The 25,495-nt window shown below is 38.4% G+C and overlaps 2 protein-coding genes across 39 annotated transcripts in view; one reads left to right on the forward strand and one right to left on the reverse strand.

The window, feature by feature from the left end:
* Nucleotides 1-1,837: 1,837 nt before the first annotated feature.
* Nucleotides 1,838-2,545, forward strand: brd3os (BRD3 opposite strand). Its single transcript, XM_068221559.2, has one exon. It carries the CDS (start codon nucleotides 2,151-2,153, stop codon nucleotides 2,403-2,405), a length of 255 nt encoding a protein of 84 aa, XP_068077660.1. The 5' UTR covers nucleotides 1,838-2,150; the 3' UTR covers nucleotides 2,406-2,545.
* A 3,401-nt stretch (nucleotides 2,546-5,946) lies between these two features.
* brd3b (bromodomain containing 3b) overlaps nucleotides 5,947-25,495 on the reverse strand; it is a 42,521-nt gene continuing 22,972 nt past the window's right edge. For 6 of the 38 annotated variants that reach the window (XM_068221103.1, XM_005165595.5, XM_068221104.1 and 3 more), the window contains exons 9-12: nucleotides 16,522-16,754; nucleotides 14,505-14,794; nucleotides 11,322-11,447; nucleotides 5,947-8,106 (exon numbers count right to left, since the gene is read on the reverse strand). In XM_068221103.1, the coding sequence (XP_068077204.1) occupies nucleotides 7,985-8,106; nucleotides 11,322-11,447; nucleotides 14,505-14,794; nucleotides 16,522-16,754 (771 nt within the window). In that variant the 3' untranslated portion in view covers nucleotides 5,947-7,984. 38 annotated transcript variants of the gene reach the window in all.

Consider the following 25,495-nt stretch of genomic DNA (forward strand, 5'->3'; position numbering starts at 1 on the left):
CTTTTTTTTTTCTGTCTTTTTTCCATGAATGTTGATTTTGAGATTTGGAGCTTTTATTTTTTTGCTTCTAATGTAAAAACATCCAAAACACACTTAATGTAATGTAGTGTGTGTATTTATATAACGCATTTATTGTGTATGGCCATACACCCAAAGTGCTTCACAATCTCTAGGAGGGGGTCTCTCCACACCACCACCAATGTGCAGCATCCACTTAGATGATGTGACGGCAGCCACAGGATAATGCCACTCATCACACACCAGCTATAGGGGGAGTGGAGAGATAGTGATACAGCCAATTCGGTGGATGGGGATGAGTGGGAGGCCATGATGGCCCGATAAAGGGAATTTGTCCAGAATATCGGGGCACACCACTAACATGTTTACTACTCTTTACAAGACTTAGCATTGTCAGTTTGAATCCCAAGGATAATGAGAATACAGTAGGCAGAAAGGAAGATGGCAAAAGTAAATTAAGGTAAAGTTGGTTTTATAATCGCACATTAGTTTAGTGACAGCTCCATACACTGTTTACCATGGTACAATTAATATTCAGACTGACAACACGTGTAAACATGACTACAAACATCCAACATTAGGACTATTTAATTGACTGTGGACAGTGTTGTACTTCGATGGTGTTGGCTGTGGATATGATTTCCCTATGTAGAATTTGCAATTAATGAATTACTGAGATTATATTATCAATGGAAAATGTCAGAATATGCGAATATAAAACCAACTTTACCTCAATCAAAAGTAACTCATTACTTACCATAAAAGGACCTAAGTAACGCAACTAGTTACTTCTTATATACAGATATATACACTAGATATCGCCTGGCCTATTGTTGTCTGTTGGACGGAATGCGTCAATAAGACTGTGGCCGTCCAAAGCCAGAGATATACACATATACACAAATATCTATGATCGGGAGTTTTCCTGGATGTTAGTATGTAATTTTTTTTTCTAATTACGAAAATTATAATTTTACATCACTTTTCTACATTGATGGATCAGGCCATTCCTGACAAAAAAAACTTGAGTTTGTGTGTACAGAAATGTACTATTCACCCTCCCTGATAAATTTGATTTAATCATGTCCTGAAACACAGCTCCTCTCCTGCTTTCACTTCTCATACTGACGGAGGGAGCGATTCGTTTGTGAATGAATCCCCCGTTATGAACGACTCGTTTACTAGCCGACAATAATACAAGTTTCTGGCAGCGCAGCATCTCGTTGTCATATTTCTTTTGCATTGTTTGCTGATTTTATTCAACAAAACTAGCATAAGCCGAGTGTTTAGTGCGAGTTGGAGCTGCTTTGCTTTATGGTGAATGCAGTGACTGTCATCAATAACGTTACCTGATTAGCACAACAGTTCAGAACATACAAAAACAGAAAAAAACTTAATATTACCTATGAAATGTTCTGCCTTTGTGCATCTTCACGTAATAACACTGTCTTGACTAGTGCGGTTGAATGACATTTGTCCTGGGAGCACTGTACCAATGTGGCGGCGCTATTGACGCATGCTTAGGGTCCCTATGCGATATCAAGTGTATATATCTATGGCCGCCTGTCAGTGCTCTGAGGCGGGGGAGGGGCCGACGGCATCACCCGCTGCTCGTTGAGAAAAGTAGGGACGGTAAAGTATGGACAAGTGACAGTCCATAAAAATCTCAATTAACACAGAAAAAAGTCGCTAGATTTGTCGCTAGTCTCTTTTCTGAAAATTTGTCGCTAGGGGTGTCTGAAAAGTCGCTAAGTTGGCAACATTGTGCGGAACCACTAGACGTCTCGTCGTGAGTAACGTTAGTTCCAGTCGGATTTTTATTCAAGCGGACGTTGTTGCCACAGGCAGCCGCTGGCGTTTCTGGAGTTTAACCATCTTCGTTTTTTTCCAGTTTCCCCCAAGAAACATACGGAATACAACAGAAGACCATCATACCTCATGAACGGACTGTTCGTTACAATCAGCACAGACATTATCATTAAACAAAATGCCAAGGAAAGTAGTATCGACTGGCGAACACAAGCGCGTTTCTCCTGTCATCGACCCTGCTGTAATGGAAGCTCTTAAGGAGATTTTTCTGAGATGAATACAGATTCAACGAGACGCCTGTCCGCCTGGATCCGGAGCTCGCGATGACGGAGCGCTGTCCATTAGCCGAGAAGGCGATGTCGGAGGGCTACGCGCGGCTCCGCTTCAGGGACACGTCGCTGTTGATCTGGCAGCAGCAGCAGCTGGAGCTCCAGAAGGCGCCGCCAAGCAACTACCTGAGCCGCAGCCAGAGCTCCTGGTACAGCCGCTACGGAAACCAGGCGGTGGTGGTGCGCGACAAGACGAGACTGCAGGACTCTGACGGAGATGGACAATCCCGCATTTGCGCGGTTATGTGACGGGGTTATACCTATGATGGTGTAATCTCTCCTCAAACAATTGCTAAGACAATCAAGTATTTTAGTTAGCATAGTCAACAAATAGGTACAGTATTATATACTTGAAAAAATGTAGCTGTTGAATGTGTATTGAGTGATTTCAGCGTGATAATAGCAACGTGTGTTGCGTGAGAATTGGTCGACATGCGTGAGACTTGAAACCCCTGTGAAAGTTTGCGCGTTTGCGAACACCAAAACCAAAATTGAACACGCATGGACTTTTATTTAAAAAACTGTTTTATACGTATGGGTCAAAAGCAAAACATGTTTGTCATAATCAGTGTTGGGGAAAGTCACTGTAGAAAGTAATGCATTGCAATATTGAGCTACTCCATGAAGAAGTAACTAGTTGCGTTACTTTTTATGGTAAGTAATGTGTTACGTTACTTTTGAGTTGCTTTTTGTTACCTTTGCTGAGGCTTTTTCAAAACGTTTTTATTAAATAGGGGAGCTCTGCAATTAACAACACAGTATAACCTTCATTTATCTTTAAAAAACACAAAAATAATGTTATCTTCTGAGAACTTTCTGATGGCTTTACATGCTGTATATACAGATTAGGCATGGGCTGGTATAAGATTCTGACAGTATGAGAACCTTGGATAAAAATATCACTGTATTGTGATTACTGCTCTAAAATAGGTTTTTATTAAATGTCTGTGTAAAAAACTTAAACCTTTTCTCTCCTTTGAACACTTTTTTTTAAAGCAAAAAATTCAGATATTTTGTAACATCAAGCATGCCATGCTAAATAATTCAAATAATCAATAATTAATTGACGTCTGCTGTCTTCATTAGTTTCAAAAACAATTTCTTAGTTTAAAACTGCATTTTTGGACATCTTTTCTGCTGGAGATACCATTGTCCTAAAAGCAGAAAAAAAAACGTACACATACCTTAAACGCCTCATTCAAACGAGGCGTCAATGCTTCGCATTCACTTTGCATGGGTGAGATGTCAAGCGTTGCCGAACTGAATTGTGGGTCCGTTGGCGCTGCTTCAGTGGCGTTGCTCGCTGCAGAAGTTGGCAACTTTTTCAATTTCTCAACCACCCACGGAAGCGTCAGCCAATCAGATGGCTTTATGCAAATTCTCCAGCTCAGACAGTAGCCAATTGCAGACTTGTTTTATTGGATGGCGCTGCTATGATAATCGCTTTAGCCCCAACTTCAGACACGCCCTTCGTCAAGAGTTTGATGCTGAAGCAATGTAAGAATTGTAAAGCAGAAAAATTTAGCAGAAAAGGTTTTAAAACCTTGACTTTTCAAAACCGTGGTATACCTTGAAAATGGTTATCGCCCCATGTCTAATACAGATTAATGTAAGGTTAAAGCAATGTGTTTGCTACTTTTTGCCTTATGAGTGAAGAAAAATCACCATGCATTACAACAACACTATTTTCCTTTTTTTTCCATTTGTTCAGAATAATGAGAATATTTCCCTCACAGAAATGTAAGCTAAAGCCATCTTGGTTTCTGTTCCTGCGTTTAATCCAGCAATTTGTTTTTAAAAGCGAATTAATTTAACTAAAAAGTAACTCAAATATCATTACTCAATTTTCTAAAGTAGTGTGTTACTGTACTCGTTACTTAAACAGTTGACTACGAAAAGTAATATTATTACGTAACTCATGTTACTTGTAATGTGTTACCCCCCAACACTGGTCATAATTCATTTCACTAATAATTGTGTTCACATAAAAGGTATATTAGATACTAGAAAAGTGTTTGTTCCAATAACATAATATTGAGGAAATAGAGTTGAGTAGTCTACTTTTTAAAATATGCAGGAAAATGTTGTCACACTGAAGTGTATTATATTTTAAAGTATTTAATTATTTTTGCTAACAATGGTTTGAGAAACAAAGTATAGTCTTAAAATGATGATTATAATGTCTTGAAATGATTTTCTAAATCTATCTGACAAGATATTTTGAGCATGTAAATGAGTCTCTACACCACGTTCCTGGAGGACCACCAACACTGCACGTTTTGGATGACTCCTTTGTGTCACACCCATTACGGGTCTTTCAGTCTCTGCTAATGAGCTGATGATCTGAATCAGGTGTTTGGTTAAAGAGACCCGGAAAAATGTGCAAAGCAGGTGGTCCTCAAGAAACGTGGTTGAGAAGTTGTTATAAACACTAAGTATTGTTACACAACATTATACATATATAGCTATAGAATGACCACTTGAATTTGTTCACGAACGCAACTTAAAATTGTATATCTAGAATTCTCAATAGCTCTCTCTCTATAACATATGTGCTGTATTACCTAATATTCAATATACTGGCATCTGAAGTATTATGCTTTAGTTACTGAATCAAACATCACTGTGTTTATGATTTATGCGAAACAGCAATCTTAATAACCTATGTCATGCTTTCTAATATGGAGCTTTGATGCTGCCAAAAAATATGGAAAATAAAACTTTTGATGTTTGTATCAGTATCGTTTGTTTTTAAGATTTCTATTAACTGGTGCGCTCCAAAACAGTGACAATTTGCGTTTTTTAAGATATAAAACTTATATGAGCTGTAAAGCTTGTAGTTTGTCACTTCGCCTAAATGAATCAAAGGTCACGTCACCTCATAGTTTAGTTTCTGATCAAATTAAAACCAATTGGATGCTCTCTAGAATCTGACAAGCCTCGCCCCCTTCAAGATCTTTCTTATTTGATGCACTTGAGTTCAACCCGTCTTACTGACAGAGCTAAGATAAACCAAAACGCTATTGGCTTTTATAAAAGGGAGGAGATACACTATGCCACACCCTCTCATGGTGTTTTAGTTGAGATTACGTCAAACATCAGATACAAATGCACATTTCAAAGCACTTCATGGGACCTTTAACAAGCTGAAGATGGTACAGTTTAACGTCATTACGCTGGTCAGGAGAGTATTTTAAAATGTACCACTCTGTTAAAGATCCAATGAAATTAAAGTAACGTTTTTAAGATGTTATTTTCAGTATTGTTAGTTTTTAAGATATCTATAAGCTAGTGCGCTCAAAAACAGTGACAATTTGCGTTTATTAGATATAAAACTGATATAAACATATTTGCACACATTTGTAGTTCGTCACTTCCACCTATGGACCAATGGTCACGTCACCTCATACTTCATTTCTAATCATAACCAATCAAATGCTCTCTAGTATCTGACATGCCCCGCCCCTTTAAGATGCCTTTAATTTGATGGAGTTCAACCACTTTCACTGACAAGAGCTGTGATAAAACAAAACACTATTGGCTGTTTTTTAAGGGGGCGGATCTACACTATGCCACACCCTTTTCGAGTTTTAGTTGAGATTGTCAAACATCGCATATAAATGCACATTTCAAAGCACTTCATGGGACCTTTAATGAACTGATGATGATACATTTTAGTCATTACACTGTTAAAGAGAGTATTTTAAAATGTACCACCATGTTATTGCCTTCTAAATCATAACATCTACCTAACAAATATATATATCCAAATAGTAAAAAGACACTCTAATGGGTTTTTTGTGGTTTATTTACGAAAAACGAGGGGCTCAGTGTCCAAATCTCAGATTAGCTTATACATCAGATATTACCATGTAAGTCTTCGCCAAAAACATACCTGCCGAACTTAACATATGCAGCGCTACGCATTTTGAAAATTTGTACTCGAAAGGATGACATTTACAGGTTATAAACTGCTCAAAAAAGTTAAGAAATATACTGTAAATTGGCATGCAATACACAAATGTTCTCTCTCTTTCTCTCATAAAAAAAAAACAAATAAACAAAAGCTAAAATCCTCAGACCCAAGACAGAGTTTGACGAATAAGTAGTGAATATACATTTATATCTGTTATTATATATATCCTATGTATCGTTAAATCTCTGTCTGCATCGCGAAGCCCGGGTGGAGGAATTTCTGACAAAGAGACAAAAGTAGGTTATAGACAAGGGAAATGTAATGCAATACAGTGGTATAATAAATCAAAACATGATTAAAAGCATCCTACATGTAAGAAAAAATCCCATGAAAGTCACTTTACATCACAATTTCATGATTAAAAAACAAAACTATACACATTGGCTTAGACTCGATCAGTTAAACCGGACCCATCGGACTTTATTTTAGTGTGCCGACTAAACTTAAGGCAACTCAAGAGCACATCCAATGATTTCAAGGGGTTCAGAGATGAAGGCTGGAAAATGAAAAGAAATCCCACTGAATGAGCGGCAGTACGAGAAGAAAAATGTGAAAATAACCTCTAATACATTCATATTTATTTTTTTTTAATATATATTTATATATAAAGATTATCAGTCATGGTCCACTTCCAAACTACTCCCGGAAAACAAGTGTCTAGGTACCATTGAAAGCATTCAATACACCATTTAAGTAAAATCAAATCAATTCAAATTGAGAACATACATTAGTTGTGATACTTTCAACTAATAAGAACTATTATCAAACACAAATCCTTCTGAAATGACGTCTAGCACTGCTGCTTGAACTTTCTCCGCCGTTTGTTTCTATACAAAAAGTCTCATTGTCCAAAAGGGGTGCAATATTGTGAGGGAGGGGTGTTGCGTCTTGCTGAACTTGCGTCATTATCTTTAAGACGTCCGTATCTACTGATCTTTGATTGTCCTATGAGTGGACTTGGTATCAGATAGAAAGTAGAGCTATTCAGGGCACCAATATATCAATAGTAAAATAAAAAATACACAAGACGATTCAAATAGAAAACAAATGAGAGTATGATATAGATTAAAAACAAACAAACAAATTCAGACATCGTAATTCTACATCAAATACTGAGCCGAGAGCACCGGAGGAGACATTTTACAGTGTTGAAATTGCCTAAAAATATATATATGAAGGGTTGCCAAATTTCGTACATATTTAAACCGGTCATTTTTGTAAAAACAGAACGCTGAGAACACTCGTGTGCCTTATTGGATTACAAAAAAACGAAATAATAAATAGATTTTCTTTTTAAAAAATAATGGTAACAATGAAAAGCACTATCATACTCAGCAAAAGAATCGTGGAATGAGTTGAAAAGTCACGCGGACATGACAAGAGCCACACTAAGAGTGTAAAAGAGCCGATCGCTTATGGTTCCTTCAGGCTTTGAGAACTTGTGAAGCTACTCGATCGATAAAATGCAGCCAGGCATTTGTCAGTTTTTCCCCACTAACGCGTGTATGAATCTAACGAGCAGCAACCTAACCGAAAATAAAAAGAAAGAACAGACGCACAACCGTTTCACTTCCACAACTGACATATTTTCAAAAAAATATCTTTTTTTTTTGTCTTTTTTTAATCCTCTGGTGATACCAGGCGTTTTTTTCCCTTTGAGGGCCAGAGAGAACCTTTAAAACTCGTACTATTCCCGCTCTCCTCTTGATCTGAGCCGTCCTACAAACTATGTTTAAAATATCCTCTGCCGTCCTGCAAAGCTCTTCGTAAAAGCGGCCCCCTTCAGAGAGATACTATCATGACAACACACACTACTTGGTTAGAAAACAGAGGAGCTTGAAGGATTTGGAGTTCAGTCTGAGTCGCTGCTCTCGGAGCTGGAGCCGCTGGAGCTGCTGCTGCCCGAATCCGAAGAGCTGCTGCTGCCGCTCAACCGGGATGCCCCGCCCCCCTGCGCTGACCCCGCCTTCTCTGCTGGCGACAGGGAAGAAGAATGATTGCGCCGTTTAATAACAAACACTGAGCATTATGCATTTCAAATCAAGTCCCTAGATTGTTCCCTTAGCCACTCCCGCAGATGTGTATTACCATAAAGCAGAGACATGCACAAAGAAAGCAGAGAACAGAGTATTTACGTGCGCACCAAAGCAGCTGATATCAAGTGAAGTCAGTTAGTTACAGCACATACACAACCACATTCATCAGTTTTGGATTTATTTAGCTTCTCTAGCAGGTCTTCACTCTTTGTCCAAAGCAGGGCTCAACAGCAAGGATTTGTTTTTGTTTACAGTTGAACTTTTACTGGCCTTAACATACACAATTATATAGTTATTATCAAAGGTTAAGGGGCTTTGCACATATTTCATCTTTTGCGCACTCAAGTGTATACTAGGGAACAATGCGGTCATGGCATGCTTGCGATATGATAAGCTTAAAGGGCCTCGAAACCCCCCTGTTTCAGCAGGGTGTTTTCACACCTCTAGTTTGGAAAAAGTCAGGAAAGTGGGTGTGTCCAGCTCTGTTTAGGTGGGAGTGTCGCAGGAGGGAAAGAGGGAAGGTGCATAAAAATTTGCATAAAAATGGGAGTGTCGATTTGGGCACACGCTGATTTTCACAGAGGCACAAACACACAGACGCAGGGCAGAAAGACAGTGACTGCGTTTACATGGACATCAGTAATCAAATTATTTGCCAAATTATTAAATGGTGGACTTTAACTGCAGCTAGGCACGTTCATTCATGCACCTTGTGACAAACAAGACATTTCTCGGTAACTTAGATGCACTCGATAGGTAACGTATTGTCAGAAAGCTGTATGTATAGACTATCCCATCACAAAATGCGGGGAAAACCCTACAACACGGTGATGGTTTGATTGTGGTGTTTACATGTTTACACTCGGAGAGCAGCATTTACATCGGATCTTTCAGTCCATAATATTGTAGTGATATTAACATACTGTAAACTTAGTAACTAAATCATTTTGACTAAGGTCTGTCTTTAAACACCGAAAGAGTACTGCTGCTGATACGAACTAACTTTGCCATCTAAATAAACAAACAAAGAACACTGATCACACACTTACCAAATCTGTAGAGACTGGACAATAAACACCAACTGGTGCCGCGTCTTTATTAAAAGGAGATGAGCGGAAAATCCGGATTTCATCATTTCTAGATGTGAAAAGCTCTCGGGTAAATAATGCTCCTTACAAACGTACTTCTGCAACATGCACTGCAATCCACACGTGAGTTCAGCTGCGCTCTCATAGCGGGAAATGAAAACATAACCTTCGTTGCAGCAAATTAATAAAAGCAACACTGACAACCTGTGTCTCCAAACAATTCTTCTTATTCCACTTTTTTGGCAACACCCCGTGGCGTCTCTCTGCTGTCTGAGCACTGTAACAGTCTTCAAAGCTATCATGCATATTAATGAAGTTGCACATACATAATAGAGCGTGCTGATTGGTTTGAACCAAGTCTTTCTCATGAATTAATGCTGCACACTCAGAGACATCATAATGCACTCCCAGGTACAGACATCCAGTCTACACCTTGTGGAATATACACAAGGATCTAATCGTGACGCAGCTTCAAAAATTTGTTTCAAACCGGAAGGAGGAATTTGCTTGAAATAACACAAAAACAACCAATTTTCACTTTTCACACTGTCCTAATAGTGTTTATAGCAGCATGGGACAAAAAATTAGACTGTCAACATCTCAAAAAATGTGTTTTGGTGTTTCATGACCCTTTAAGTTCAAGTGTGCCGACAGAACAGCGCGATCTGATTTTCAAGCACGTCATGTGATAAGAACCAACCAATCAGCTTCATGATTTGTATGGAGTATTAACATTTTAATAATAACAGTAAGCTAATTACGTCAGACAAACAACCAAACTCTGCGGCGTTTAATTTTTTTTTATAAATAAAAGTTGTATCAGAGCTATAGCAGGGTTTTGATCACACCAAACTCGTTTTTTTTTTTTTTGCACCGAGAGACGAATCTTTTGAATAGTTTACTATTACAGGATTTGTACACATTTTTACAAAAATTCCATGACTTTTCCAGGACTTTCAAGTCGATTTTTGTGACCTAATGTATCATGTAATAGTAAATCATAAGAAAAACAACGAACGTTTAAATTTATTACAGCATATGAGAAAACACGCAACAATCTATTTAGTGTCAATTTATTTTCATATCTATGTAAAATAGACAATGCTTACACAGCACTAATGATGTGAGAGCATGTTTTTGGCCAACAAAAGAAGTAAAAACATCTAACTTCCATTCCAGTACAGATTTGCCAAACTAATTTTAGATGATGTTAATAGCTTGTTAAACTAGTAATAGTATGTAAAACTACTTCTATTGTAAAGCCGAGGTCACACTGCACTTCAATCGCTCACTTTTGTTAATGTCTAATCATATTGTTTAACCCCGTCCCTTTTCACAGCGCCATACGACAGAATTCCACAAGCACAAGCTCTAGTATGACTGCAGCTTAAGTTGCTTTGGACAAAAACGTCTGCTAAATGACTAAATGTAATTTCCATTACTTTTTCGAAACCTTGTGGGTTTTTCTGTTTTTCCAAAACTTTTCCAGACACGTTTATTTTCATCATAGTAGTACAGTTTCTCAAGCAGTTTGTGATGCATTTTGAAAACGGGAGATGAGCCCCTAGTCTAATGCGCCACCTGGCTTGAGAAACCCGTTCTCAAAAACTTACTTTTAGTCATTATTTGGGTCGCACATATATTCTGAATGCCTTCGGAAGAATTCAAATCAGCCATTTTAATCTAGATTAATTCCAAGATTACAGTGAGATTAATCTAGATTAAAAAAATATCTATGCCCACGTATATATATTTTTCATAGCAACAGTTAAATCGCTGACAAGCAGAATAAAAATTGTTAGTAAATTTCACACAGAAAGTCCCATCTACTGGTCCTCAGCTTTAGCCAGCAGCCCATCCTTGTTGTTGAGCCCTGCGATCCCTTTTCAGTGTGTGAATAGCATTAAATATGAAAGAAGGTCTGACAGAAGCCCTTCCATCAAGTTAGTCGAATTAGTGAAGCAGCCTATCCTTATCTCGGTTTTCTCATCCTAGCCTCCTAAATCCATCTAAAACCCAATCTGGTGACCTGTCTGCTCACATCTGCACACTACCACACAGGTACCTTTTTTGGGTGGTTTCTTGTTGTTGTTCAGTTGTCCGCTCACGTCCTGTAGCCTCTTTTCTAACTCTTTCTTCTTTTCCTGAACCAGTTCCTCTTTAGACTTGGCACTCTTTTTCCCAGTGCCCGCTGCAGGAGACACACAGCGGTGACCGGTGAGTAACGGGTTGCCCTCGTAGCCCACCGCCGTGGCAAGCAGCAAAAAGCACTCGACTACACTGGTTTTAGACTGCATGACGTCAAATTTGGGATGAAGGAATCCATCAGGTTCAATACAAGCTGAGCCCAAACAGCAGGACCACATTCTTCCTAATTTTTTTGCATCATTTCTCAGGGACTACCGATGGAAATTAGCTTTAAGGCCAACTCTGGCCCAAAATGTCATGTTGTATTTGTGCCTTTCAATTGTGAAATTCAATACCTTTTAAGACCTTTTTTAAGACACGTTCCATACATTTTAAGACCTTAAAACCACTTTACGTTTCAACCGGAAACACTGATGAGATTTTACAGCATATTTACTAAATATTAATGTAAGACATGAGTCTAAAACTAAAACATTATTCATATCCTGAATAAAAATCTGGTAAGTCTAGCTTATTCAGCAGGTTGGCGCCTACAGAACTGCAGAAATAATGGTGTTACCTTGATTACTGCAGTAAACAAAGCAGCATGATGTCAAATCTAGTAGGACTTTATTGATTTCATAAACAATGCAGCATCCTGATATTCGCAGATTTAATTCAGGTAAACTTTAGCATACAACCATACATTGCATTAACACAAATGATATAAAATTTAACAACTTGCAAAATATCATTTAAGAATATTTAATACTTTTAAGGGCCTTAAATTACTCAAAATTGATTTATCAACTTTTAATAATTTTTAAGACCGCAGACACCCTGTTATATGAAGTGGTCAAAAATTGTTTCAATGTTTCCTGTTGCGCTTTTGGGTTTTTCAGGTTTTTCTTTTAGACTTATCAGGTAATCAAAATTTCACTTTGTGAGTCGCTCTTTTTAAGAAATTGTCACAGTTGTAGCTACAAAATCATATTGAGAGGAACAAAAATAAACTGATTCAGATCTGAAACATCAGAAAACGTGCAATAGGCTACCATAAAAGGCGTGAATTCTAACGTTTAACAACCTTAAAGGACTATACAGACTATTTAAATAAAATGGTCTATTGTTGCACAAATGTGAGCATTTTAGCAAATTTTCCACATGCAACATGTTCAATTGTAGATAAACCATTAACGATGATACTACTGTTTACGAACTACGCTGGCACTGGCAGTATTTTGGAGCAATAGTATCACAGGATACTACCATAGCACCGGTAAACCGTGCAACCCTAGTACTGAATATAACTTGTATAACAGAAAACATTAACAAATCAGAGAATCAATCAATCAGAGAATTTTGACAAAATAAATAAAAATAATAATAAATTACAGGAAAATTATTTGAGTCGCGAAGTACCCTAACCTACATAGTACTGTGAATGACTGTATACAATTCTTAAAATAACATTTAAAATTTAATTGTGTATATGAGTGTTAGTTATCAAAATTTGAAGGGATAGTTCACCCAAAATTGTTCAGTTAGGCCCAATCCCAATTCTACCCCTAGGGCACTTACTTACTTAGGGGTGTCCTGATTCTCTTTAGTTTGAAGGCGTAGGGCTAAGGGGAAGGGCTAGACTTGCACTTGAAACTGAGATTTTTCAAGACCACACTTGAAACCAAAAGGTAAGAAAATTTCCAGAGTATGGCTGTTTATAAAGACTACTGGCCCGTTTACACTGAGTGGTGTGGTACAGTACGGTACGGTTTGGTACGCTTTTATGGCCGTTTCCACTGTCAAAAAGCGTACCGAACCAAACCGTACCGTACCACTTTTTCTGCACTCTTTCGAAAGGGTACCAAACGGGAGGAAGGGTACCAAAAGGTGAAGGTACACGTGCAGCAGAACGCTGATTGGTTACAGACATACGTCACGAGCTCGTGGAGCTACAAAGAATGTAAACAAAGGAACCGCCATGTTTTTTTTAAATACAAAGCTGAGACATTACATGGAAATACTATATGCATATAATAATGGGATGACCTGGGCTTAAACAAACCTCGTCGTCGTCTCAATGAACAGACACACAGCCAAGAAGAAAAATCTGCCGTGTCCTGTTGTTGTTTTACGAGCCCGTCTAAAAGTGCGAGCGGTATTCGCTTTCTTCCGGGAGCTTGGGATCGCTTCTATATTTGATACAACGAACTTCTTGAGCTGATGATAATAACGCGTGTGTGTGATTATTGAAAAGTCTCCATCATCTGATCCATTAAAAAAAAAAAAAGGACAATCACGAGAGTAAAGCGAGAGTGAAACGCGGAAAAAAAATTTTTTCGAAGCCCGGCAAAACACAGGATTGTTTTAGCAACCTGAATCATGAATAAACTGCCATGTTTATATTTGCCTTTTGGACTATTATGAACTGGGAATGACAAAATGACCCTTTGTGGTGGAAACGCAAGCCTGATAAAGGTGACCCGTACCGAACCGTACCGTACCAGTCAGTGGAAACGAGGCATAAAGTGCTATCTGTTTTTTAAAAACTAAATGATAAATCAATTCAAGAGAAAATAGCGATGCATTTTGAAATTGTCTGAATTTTGTCTGGTTTTTAGGTTTTCAGAACACTCTGTTTTTGTGGGTCGAACATGCTGGAGTGGTGTGGGCGCCATGCTTAACCATAACAACACTTGCGCGTTTAAAATGTAAACGCATTAGTGTAAACAGCACCTGAGCTGACCTTGTAATGAACCCGGAATATTCCTTATTTGGTACGACAGTGCGCCTAATTAAACGTACATACACTGTGTACAATTAGGAAACCCTAATGGTCTGATATCAAATGTTCTCTACTGTATACTCATGTACTCTTTAAACCCTTGAAGCTTCACTTGAAGGTATTAATTCCAGGAAAAGCACAAGTAAGATAATCCACCAAAAGTCATGCAACACATTGGAGAAAAGTGAGTGCTCCCAGCTCAAAGGAGGAAACAGCACAGCCCATTTCAGCTTTTAGAGCAGACGGACCAGGCAAGAAAAAAAGAGAGCTGCTTGTCTAGAAAAGTACGCCTAGAATAACGAACCATCTGAAGAATGGGAAAAGAAGGGCACTTACGTAAAGGTTTGCGCTGCTTTTTCTGTAAACAGGACTTGACGTATCGCTCCAGCTCGCGCAGCGTGGAAGGCTTGAGTGTTTCGAAGTCGATCTCGATCTCGTCTGGGTTGGAGTCTCGCAGCGAGGGCTCGCGTGATTGGATGATGTGGACCACGCGGCCCAGTTTCTCACCCGGCAATCGGTTGATATCCAGGCTGAGCTGCCGCTTCTCGTCGTAAGACATGGGAAGAGACTCTTCCTCGTCAGACTCGTAGTTTGCTGCACCAGGTTTGCCACCCTTTTTCGCTTGCCTGTAGATTGGAGATTGCGCAGTTTTCACAAAGGATAAGACTCAAAGAATTACATGAAACCCACTCTACCTCTTCTATGGGTGTGTGATAAAACTGTGAAAGTACTAGATCTGTGGCAGAACAATCGTTCAAGAAATCGATTCTGAGATTTTCTAATTCCTTCGATATTCCCTTTTAATTCTGAGTTTCGTTTTAACAGTAGATGGTGCTCCAGGCTAGTTTTAACAGCAGATGGCGATCTATGCTACTTTTTAACAACAGATAGCGCTCTAGGCTAGTTTTTATCAGCAGATGGCACACTCTAGGCTAGTTTTTAACAGCAGATGGCGCTCTAGGCTAGTTTTTAACAGCAGATGGTGCTCTAGGTTAGTTTTTAACAGCAGATGGCGCTCTAGGTTAGTTTTAACAGTAGATGGCGCTCTAGGTTAGTTTTAAACAGTAGATGGCGCTATATACTAGTTTTTAAGAGCAGATGGCACTAGTTTTATGGCAGATGGCGCTCTAGGCTAGTTTTTAACAGCAGATGGCACTCTAGGCTAGTTTTTAACAGCAGATGGCGCTTTAGGCTAGTTTTTAAACAGTAGATGGCACTCTATGCTAGTTTTTAACAGCAGATGGCGCTCCAGGTTAGTTTTTAACAGTAGATGGCGCTCTAAGTTAGTTTAACAGTAGTTGGCGCTCTAGGTTAGTTTTAAACAGTAGATGGCGCTATATACTAGTTTTTAAGAGCAGATGGCACTAGTTTTATGGCAGATGGCGCTCTAGTCTAGTTTTTAACAGCAGATGGCACACTAGTTTAACAGCAGATGGCACTCTAGGCTAGTTTTTAACAGCAGATGGCGCACTAGTCTAACAGCAGATAGCGCTCTAGGCTAGTTTTTAACAGCAGATGGCACTCTAGACTAGTTTTTAACAGCAAATGACACTAGACTAGTTTTTAACAGCAGATGGCACTCTAGACTATTTTTACACAGCAGATGGTGCTCTAGGCTAGTTTTTAATCAGCAGATGGCACTCTAGGCTAGTTTTTAACAGCCGATGGCACTCTAAACTAGTTAACAGCAGTTGGCACTCTAAACTAGTTTAACAATAGATGGCGCTCTAGACTAGTTTTTAACAGCAGATGACACTCTAGACTAGTTTTTAAACAGCAAACGACACTCTAGACTAGTTTTTAAACAGCAAACGGCACTCTAGACTAGTCATTAACAGCAGATGGCGCTCTAGGCTAGTTTTTAAAAGTAGATGGCGCTCCAGGCTAGTCTTTAACAGCAAACAGCACTCAAGGCTAGTTTTTAACCGTGGACGCTGATCTAGGCTAGTTTTTAACAGTGGACAACAATCTAGGCTAGTTTTTAACAGCTGACAGCACTCTAGGCTAGTTTTTAAAACAGCTGACGGTGCTCTAGGCAAGTTAACAGCTAGTTATTTTTAACAGAGGATGACCCTCTAGGCTGGTTTTAACAGCGAATTTTAACAGTGGACAGCTCTCTAGGCTAGTTTTTAACAGCAGATAGTGATCTAGGCTAGTTTGTAACAGCTGACGGCACTCTAGGCTAGTTTGTAACAGCTGACAGAACTCTAGGCTAGTTTATAACAGCTGTTGGCACTCTAGGCTAGTTTCTAACAGCCGATGGCGCTCTAGGCTTCTTTTTTTATACCCCAAGCTTATGCATTTAGTTGTAAATATTGAAACATCCCAACAGAACTATTGAAAAGCAGCTCACCTCGTAGTAGATGTGCTGTTGGGTTTTCGCGCCGAGGTCTTTTTCTGTGGTGTTTGCTTATTCGGTTGCGTGGACTTGGCCTTTTTGTCTTCTTCTGCCTTGACCTTGTTCTTGTCTTTGTCCTTCTCTTTGTCCTTTTTCTTCTTCTCTTTTTCCTTCTTCTCTTTCTTTTTCTTTGGTTTGCTCACAGGACCCTGTGACAGAGCGGCTAGCTGTTCATGAACAGCCTTCAGCTGAGGAGGAAGGTGGAGGGAATGTTAGCAAGCAGGGGATGGTGCATGCTGCATCGCTGCTAACGTAAAACACTAGGATCTCAGCTGTGCGGGGACAGATGATGGGACTGGTGATGGAGGGAAGAGTTTGAAGGATAATGAATGACATTTGTCCCCTACGCATCTCCCATTTTCACGGAAATGCTCTTCCCAGAAAACAGCTGTTTGTAGAGGACACTTATTTAATGGTTTACACGTCTAAAATCTTTGCAAACTAAAGTTATATTTGGACGTTTTCATGTGTTACATCAGCAACATCTTTCTTCTTTTAGTTGTACAGTAACTAAACTTCCCAATAAATTCGAACAAATTTTTGAAACGCAAGTTGACATTATTGGTCTATGCACTGGATTAATTTCGAAACTTGTCATTTTGAATAACGTTTGGAGCTTCAGGATTCACACACATTTTTACTACTAAAATTCAACGACCTTTCCAGGACTTTTAAGTAAATTTTCATGACCTAATGTTTCATGTAATGTCTACGTATGCGTGGTAAATAATAAGAAAAATAATGCATGTTAAACGTTATTAAAGCCTATCGTAAAACATGCAACAATCTTTTATTTTAAATGAATCTGTATCTATGTAATTTTTTAGATAACGTTCACACAGCACTAATAACGCGAAAGCATGTGTTTGACCATGGACAGAAAAGAAGTAAAGCTATATTTAAGTAAACCGATATTTGTTAAACTAATTTCCATGACTTTTCCAAAACTTTGTGGGTTTTTTTATTTTTCCAAAACTTTTTCAGGCCTGGAAAATGCCATGTCAAAAATCCATGACTATTCCAGGTTTTTCATGACTGCATTAACCCTGGAGCTTGCATCTCATCGTTAAAAATGTTGGGATTTTCAGATTAAACAACAAGAGATCTGTTTTTCATATGCAATTCATAAAATACAAGTCTATGGCAACTGGCACTCTGCGAGTCAAAGAAAGGCAAGTAAAATACAAAACAAAAATAATCAGTGGCTAAAATGACTGATTTTGAGGTGATTTTTCACAAAATCTGCAGCAAATTTCGGAACATTTCTTTTATTGTTTTTTTTTTTTGTGAAAGTATAATTTACATATCTTAATTCATCATTAATTGTTGGACCTCTAGAACTATTGATCTCTATAAAGAAAAATACTGAGAGAAACAGAGAAACTACAGTTATCCTATAAAGCCTGTTTTATAATTTGGAAATAAAACCAACTGCTTAAAAATAAAGGCTGATTTATACTTCTGCATCGAGTGATCGGCGTGACCCACGGCGCCTGCTTTTTGCGTAGTCATACCTTTACACGTCTGCGTGCGGTATGTGTTGCTCTGCAATAACACTTCCGACAGCTATCTGGTTTTTATGTTCCTCTGAGTCGTGTTTCTTCCAGGGTGTTTTCTTTTGTCTGAAGGCTACCTTAATGTACAAGTAGCTCAAACTTGCTTATTCAGAGGCGGGAACCGGCAGACATGCAACAACTTTAATCATAAAGTAAACACAAAACTAAAGTTTCCATCTGGAGCTCCTTCACAGGACTCGACACTTGTAAACAATTGCTTGCGCTACGTGTCATCCCAGCGTGTAGTTAAATTTTTTTGTGAGGTGCATGTCAGCCACGGCGAGCGCTATGTGACTGCGTGAAGGACCATACATGTGTGCTTGACGCAGAAGTATAAACAAAGACTATAGAATACACAAGATGTGTCACTCGAATACTTTTGAATGGGGAAGTGTAACTGTTAATATGGTGAATAAAGACGCCTTCTAGTACAAGAGCCGATCAGGGATTGCTATAGAATGACAATTCTCCGGGGGAAGGGCATAGACTAGACTTGAGTTTCTGCAGATTTAAGCCTGGTTTATACTTCTGCATCAAGTGACCGGCGTAACCCACGGCGCTGACGCATAGCCCTTCGCCGTGGCTGATGTGCACCTCTCAAAAAATGTAACTACACGTCGCAACGATGCGTAGCGCAAGCTCTGTGATTGGTTGGGTTGGTAGCGCTGACGAGTCTGGGCAGGACCGAGAACCGCGTGAATGGTGCGAGCCTGATGGAGCGATTGTTTACAAGTGTGGAGTCCCGTGAAGGAGCTCCGGATGGAAAGTTTTGTTTTGTGTTTACCTCATAGTTAAAGTTGTTGCACGTCCGCCGGTTCCTGCCTCAAAATGAGCGAGTTTGAGCCACTTATACATCCAGGAAGTGTTCAGGAAAAGCAAAACAGCAGCGAAGAAACTCGACACAGAGGAACATTTACACCTGACTGCCCACTAGCGTTTCGGAAGTGTTAATGCAGACCAACAGAGACAGAGCGCAGAAGTATAAATGCACAGCTACGCGTGTTGCATGCGCCGTGGGTTACGCCGGTCACTTGAAGCAGAAGTATAAACCAGGCTTTAGTGTGATACGAATATTCAGAAATGAAACTAAAAAGACAGTTGTTTAATTTTATTGGTTATTCGTAATATGAAATGTAATCATAAGCTTGGAGAATGTAGTTTTGGAGAATTTAATCAAACTGAATGCCCGGGAGGCGCTTCAAAGATGGCCGCCGAGTGAAATGACTTGCCTTAAAGCGACTTATAAATCAGCCTTAAATGCTAAGTCAAACATGTTGTTAGACAGCTGTTTGAAACTGTCAATGAAAAGGATGCAGAGCGTTTGTGCTTTTCTGTGTGATGAAGAAAGAAGGCTACATTATAGATGACAGATGCATATATAAAATATTAGTATAAAATAAAATAAAGGTTTAGTAATCGATGCAACTCATGTGGCCCATTTCAAAAAGGTTTTGAATGCGCGTTGCGATAACGTCACACGATGTGGATCACACTGATTGCGAAGCAAGTATTGACAACTCAAGGTTTTGCACACAAGACGACCACATTCCATTCACAAAAACTAAATGGTTTTTCAATGTAAAACTATGCAAATGGCACTCTGTTGCAAAAAGAATTACTGGCACCACAACATTTTCCTACATTTACTTGACCTGACTTGATTATTTAACATTATTTCAACAATTTACCTTAAATCAACACCCTCAGACCTGAGCTCAGTGTATCGCCAGAAACCACATGTATTAACTTTCTTTTGCCTGTATTTATTTTATTTTATTTTTTTTGACTCTCAAAGTGCTGGTAAACCATTGACTTGTACCTTATTATGTCACTAAAGACATTTTCAGCTAAACATTTGTTTAAAGATTCTACTAAAGAAAAAGAACAACATCCCGGACTTCAAATTTTAACTTTTAGATTAAACGATCTCTTTAAGGCCCACTCCAACAACTCTACCTATAATGATGAAGATATAGATTTACAAGTTTTCATTAATGTAATATAAATAGTCCACACCACAACTATAATGACAGCAGCACAGAGGAACAACACTGATGAACTCGATTTCAGAACAATTTGTTTTCAGCTGATGAAAGATTGAAAAGATTAACAGCCAATCAGAATCCTCATTTAATAAGCTTGAAGATTTGAAGCAGCAGATAAGAAAACAGCAGCACATGCTTAGAATAAACAGATCGACGTTGTGCTTATGTGTGAAAGCAATAAATTAGGGCCCTATAACATCATTTCAATTAATTTCTTCCCATATTCTGTTTACTGTTTTTTTTCTCCACATAATTTTATTTAATCTTCTGGACTCAACTTTAATACGCTAATTTCACGCGGCCGCCATTTTAAAACACGAAAGTGAGGCTGCGGTGGGAAGGAACTCGGATGTATAGGATCAGCACTGTAAACATTGATTTCAAAATGCAGATGGGGTAAACATCACTTTAACCTCATTCTGTTCAGTTTAGTTTAACAATTAAAACAGATTAGACATTAAACAAAATCATAATCTCTTTAAGCGTAATATGCTTAAGTGTCCTCCTAGGCTTCAGTTCATTGCACCAGGTAAACACCGCGGTGACGCTTCCCTGTTTGAGCCAATGTAACACGGTAAGCGATGAAACAATACAGTCCTCTGTAGCACACCCTCGTGTTGTCTGTAATAATGTTGTCCTGGTATTGATATTTTATTTTTTCCTGCTAACATTTAAGCACCGCTGAGTGCATTCTTAAACAGAGCTTTTTTGCCTTAGTGTTCACCGGTGCTCAACAGAAAGGACTGTAATTGGCCGTGAAGGTCATCAGCTCACCGCTCTTCACGGAGTAAACACAGATACATGGACACTGGAGTGTTTAAAGCTGCAAAGATTGGCCGATTGCTCATCTGTGTTTGCACTCGGAGAAGTGTGGTGAACTGATGACCTTCACAGCCAATCACAGTCATTTCTGTTGAACACTGGTAAATACTATAGCAAATCAGCGATGTTGCATTCAACAGAGCTTTAACGTTATCAGGAAATTGACGTTTTTTTATTTCAGTACCGAAATTCAGTATCATGACAAGTCTAATATAATAAAAGAATCAGTTAATTAATTTAAGTTTGATAAAAGGTTTCAAAAATGTGTGTTTGGGAAAGAAATTGTTTGCTTACTAGTGATAACTAGTGCCATTTCCCTTAACTTAGCTGAAAATAAAGTTTGATATTCCTTTGTTATTTTCATTTTCCATTCAGAACGGACCTTCGGATCACTCGCAAAGCAGTGAAATGATAAATTGGTGTCACTTTTTCTTCGCTGATAAGATATACAGCCAGGTTACACAACATTCCTGTGTGACTCGGGCGATACTTCCATGTTTTTTCCCCACCGCAGCCTTGATTTCACTTTTTAAATAGCGGACGCATGAAATCAGTCTATTGTTACAATTTCAAAACGCATGTCGATTTAAACTCTGTTTTTTTTTTTCAATAAAAATGCAAAAACTAAAGTAAAACAGTACTCAATAGTATTATAAAGGGGTTTCACAAGACTCTATGCTATGAAAATAATGCTCATGTGCCGTAAAATACACAATAAGCTGAACCAAACTGCTCAAATTATTTAAAGAGACATAGGCTGCGACCGAAATCACATACTATATAGTACGTTAAAAACAATATGCGAGCAGATTAGTATGTCCTAATTCATAGAATTTGAAAAACAGTATGTGGGGTACCCAGATGACCTACTACTTCTGGCTAATTCTAAAGTGTGCATCTGATGCACGCTATGCTATCCCATACAGCACTACAGCAGATTTCATGAACGGGAAAAGCAACGCATCTGACTCAGGTAGGTCGCGCGATCAAAATAGCGAATGTAGTATGTCTGAGTTCCGTTCATACTATTCACATTTATAGTGCAAAGAATGTACTTTTCTAACCGTGGAGTAGTAAATTTAAATGCGGTACCTATTGAGTAAAAGGCCATTTTGGATGCAGCCATGCACAATATGTGGACTAAATATTCTAATAGTCCCTTGCATTTTTAATATTCACTGGCAATAGTTCTTATAATGATTTAATTAATCAAATTCAATGATATTCCATGTTATATTTAGATATAAAAATAACTCCTTTATCAATTCAATTGATCTTTATTTCTATAGAGCTTTTACAATGTAGATTGTGTCAAAGCAGCTTAACATAGAAATTCAATTGATGGATTTTAAATATTCACTGACAATAGTCCTTATAACAATTTGATTAATCAAATTCAATGATATTCCATGTTTTTATATATATATATATATATATATATATATATATATATATATATATATATATATATATATATATATATATATATATATATATATAAATAACTCCTTTATCAATTCAATTGATCTTTATTTCTATAGAGCTTTTACAATGTAGATTGTGTCAAGGCAGCTTAACAGAAATTCAATTGATAGTGTTGTGTTTTGTGCGTCATAGAAATCATAGGGCCCTAATTTGATTCTCTTTATAGTTATCGTTCTTGGTATGACAGTGCTTCAAGTCTAGTTTAAACTCCATTCATTTAAACTCTTTAAAATCTGCCTCCATCCAAACCAAGACCAGCACACTTTCCCCTCATTAATCATATTTTGAAAGAACACAATAATCTACTTTCATTCGATTGTTATTTTCAACCGTTGAAAATAAAAGCTCTACCATGATAATGTGGAAGCACTGGACACCACGTCCCGGCATAAATTTGGTATTCTCCCCGATAAACCTGCCAATCAATGTCATTCACAGAGCAGAGAGGGGGAAACAGAGCCGAAAGACTAGCTGAGTGACAAAAGCAAGCTGACTTAAGGGAGATGCCCAGCTTAAATACACCCCATAAAAGCACCACCTTAACCCTCTACCGCTCACTTAAGAAGAAGCTACGAAAAATAAATGGAGGAGTTAGTGGGGTGGGGGACCGGGAAGTAAAAATATCATTCACCTGAAAACGTTTGGCACACCCGTTTTTTGTCCCCGCCCTGTTACCATTGGGGCGCTCCACAGCGAATTGCTGGCAAAAAAGTCAAAGTGAAATCAAGGGACAAAAAAAATGTATTTTAACAACAGACTGTGTCACATGAGAGCAGAGTAACTTCAAATCGACACAAATGTTTGACACAGAGATAGTGAAACTAGGGTTGTCACGATACTAGAATTCAGTACCAATTGATACTGATATTTTTAAAAGTTCATTTCCCACTAACAATTGAGCGCTGTTGAGCGTGCATTAAAACAGTGCAGATTTGCCATTGTGTTCACGTGCTCAACAGAAATGACTGTGATTGGCCGTGAAGGTCATCAGTTCATTGAACGCACCACTGTTTACTGAATTTAAACACTAGGGCTGTTTCTCAAAATGCGCTCTTGTCTGTACTTGCGTTCTTGTGTCCTCGTGAAACATCATCAACCGTCGCCGAAGTCCTGTTCTAATTCAAAGTTCACATCTTGCCAAGTACAGATAAAGTTCCTGGATGTATACTTGCTGTCCCCCTTTTGTCAAGGATGCATCGAGAGATGACTTGTGCGAACTTACAAAGCGCAGGTATCCCAGAATGCATTGCAGCGTAACCAGTGAAAGCTAATGGCAGAACAGAAAACCTGCACGGTTTTAAAAAATACTCCTCTGTTTCCTTACAAATTGAAGTTTTAGGAGTTTTCAGGCGAGAATGTATTTGTTTTAAACTCGAATCTGCAGTTTATTTATGAAGATAGCGCGTCTTTGGCGATGTGCCTCAGCTTATGCGGACTCTGACCCCCAGCCTGTCAGCGAGAGCTCGGCCATCACCTCCCCTGCCAAGAGCAGCTTTACATCAGTCAGTCCATCACGAATGTATCACTGGATTGCATCTGTCTATTGTAGTTAAAATATGATATTTATTACATTTTGTGCATATCTAACGGACAGTTTTTGGCCTTATATCTCTATTATTTGTTTTCGGTGTATTATTTTGTCACTGTTGTTTTGTTACCTTTTATAATCGTCTTTAACTAAGTTGTGTTGTACGAGGTTTGTCTTTATTTTTGCCAAATTGCTTAACGTTGTCTTTATTTCTTATAGTGTTCGTCTTGTACTTTATACTTGTATAACGCCCATTTTAGTTTATTAAATCTAATAACAAAAGACACGAGTCTGTATATAGTAACACATTTCACTTCACATTTATAGTGATTTATGTTTTCATTTTCTTAAATCAAAAATATAGATTTATAATAATAATAATACGATATTAATTATAAAGCCATGCTTTACAAAATTAAATCATTTTATTTTTAATGTATAGTAAAACCGATGAATCCATGTGAGGTAAGTGACGTTATAAAGTACACTGCCGTTCCATATGAAGAAGTACCCGACTTGTGTCCTCGCGTCCTCTGAGATTTCGTTCTTCCAAGTCTGAACTTCCAAGGACGCAGGTCCGAACTTTGCGTACTTGGTATTGAAATACAGCCTGTCTCATTTCAGAGGCTGCATCCTCCGAAGGATGCAGACTTCAGAGGTGAGTCCTTCGAAGTCCACAAAAGCCGAACTAGCGTTTTGAAATGAGATTATCTAGCCTACAGACAACAGATCTCATCACCTAGCAACCGTAACAGCACCCGCTAATAAAATGTGTAATGACTTTTTTTTCAAAATGATTTTAAAGCTTATTTTAAGCGATCTGAAGGCAAATCAAAATATATTTTTCTTTGATCCATACATGTACACATAAAATGTAAATGTCTTTAAAATCACTCTTTAGCAAGACATCTCATACTCTTTTTGTTATTTAATGCGTTTAGATTTTCAAGTAAAATAAACCCAATTCATATTTTGAATCGTAGTTTTCTGTTAAAAACGTCCTGCCGTTATCAGAGCGCAGTAAATCTTGGGGTGTTCAAGGCCGCATGTTTCCTGCTTGTGTATTTTTTTTGTGGATGTTCCACATACTTCGGCTGCACAATTCTAACTGAACAAAACAAAAGTGTGCTCACTCACTTCACTAGTAATACTGTCACACAGACAACATGCATGCATTTGTTCTGGGTGGGGGAAATGAAATAGTACATATTTCATATCGCAGCCTCTTTTGATTAGAGTCTCAAATCGTGATTGTGATTCGATTTCGAATAATCGCGCAGGCCTAACGATGAAAAAATCAGCACTGTTTAAGACACTCAACAGCGCTTAAATGTTAGCGAGAAATGGACGTTTTTAAAACTTCAGTATCTTCTGGTACCGAATTCCAGTATCGTGACAACTCTAAGTGAAATTAAAAAACTGTCAGGTTGTACAGCATGCAAGCCAATGTATACCAAGATGCCAACACAAACTGCAGAGGCGGTAGAGGGTTA

The sequence above is a fragment of the Danio rerio genome, chromosome 5, assembly GCF_049306965.1.
Source record: "Danio rerio strain Tuebingen ecotype United States chromosome 5, GRCz12tu, whole genome shotgun sequence".
NCBI classification, from domain to species: domain Eukaryota; kingdom Metazoa; phylum Chordata; class Actinopteri; order Cypriniformes; family Danionidae; genus Danio; species Danio rerio.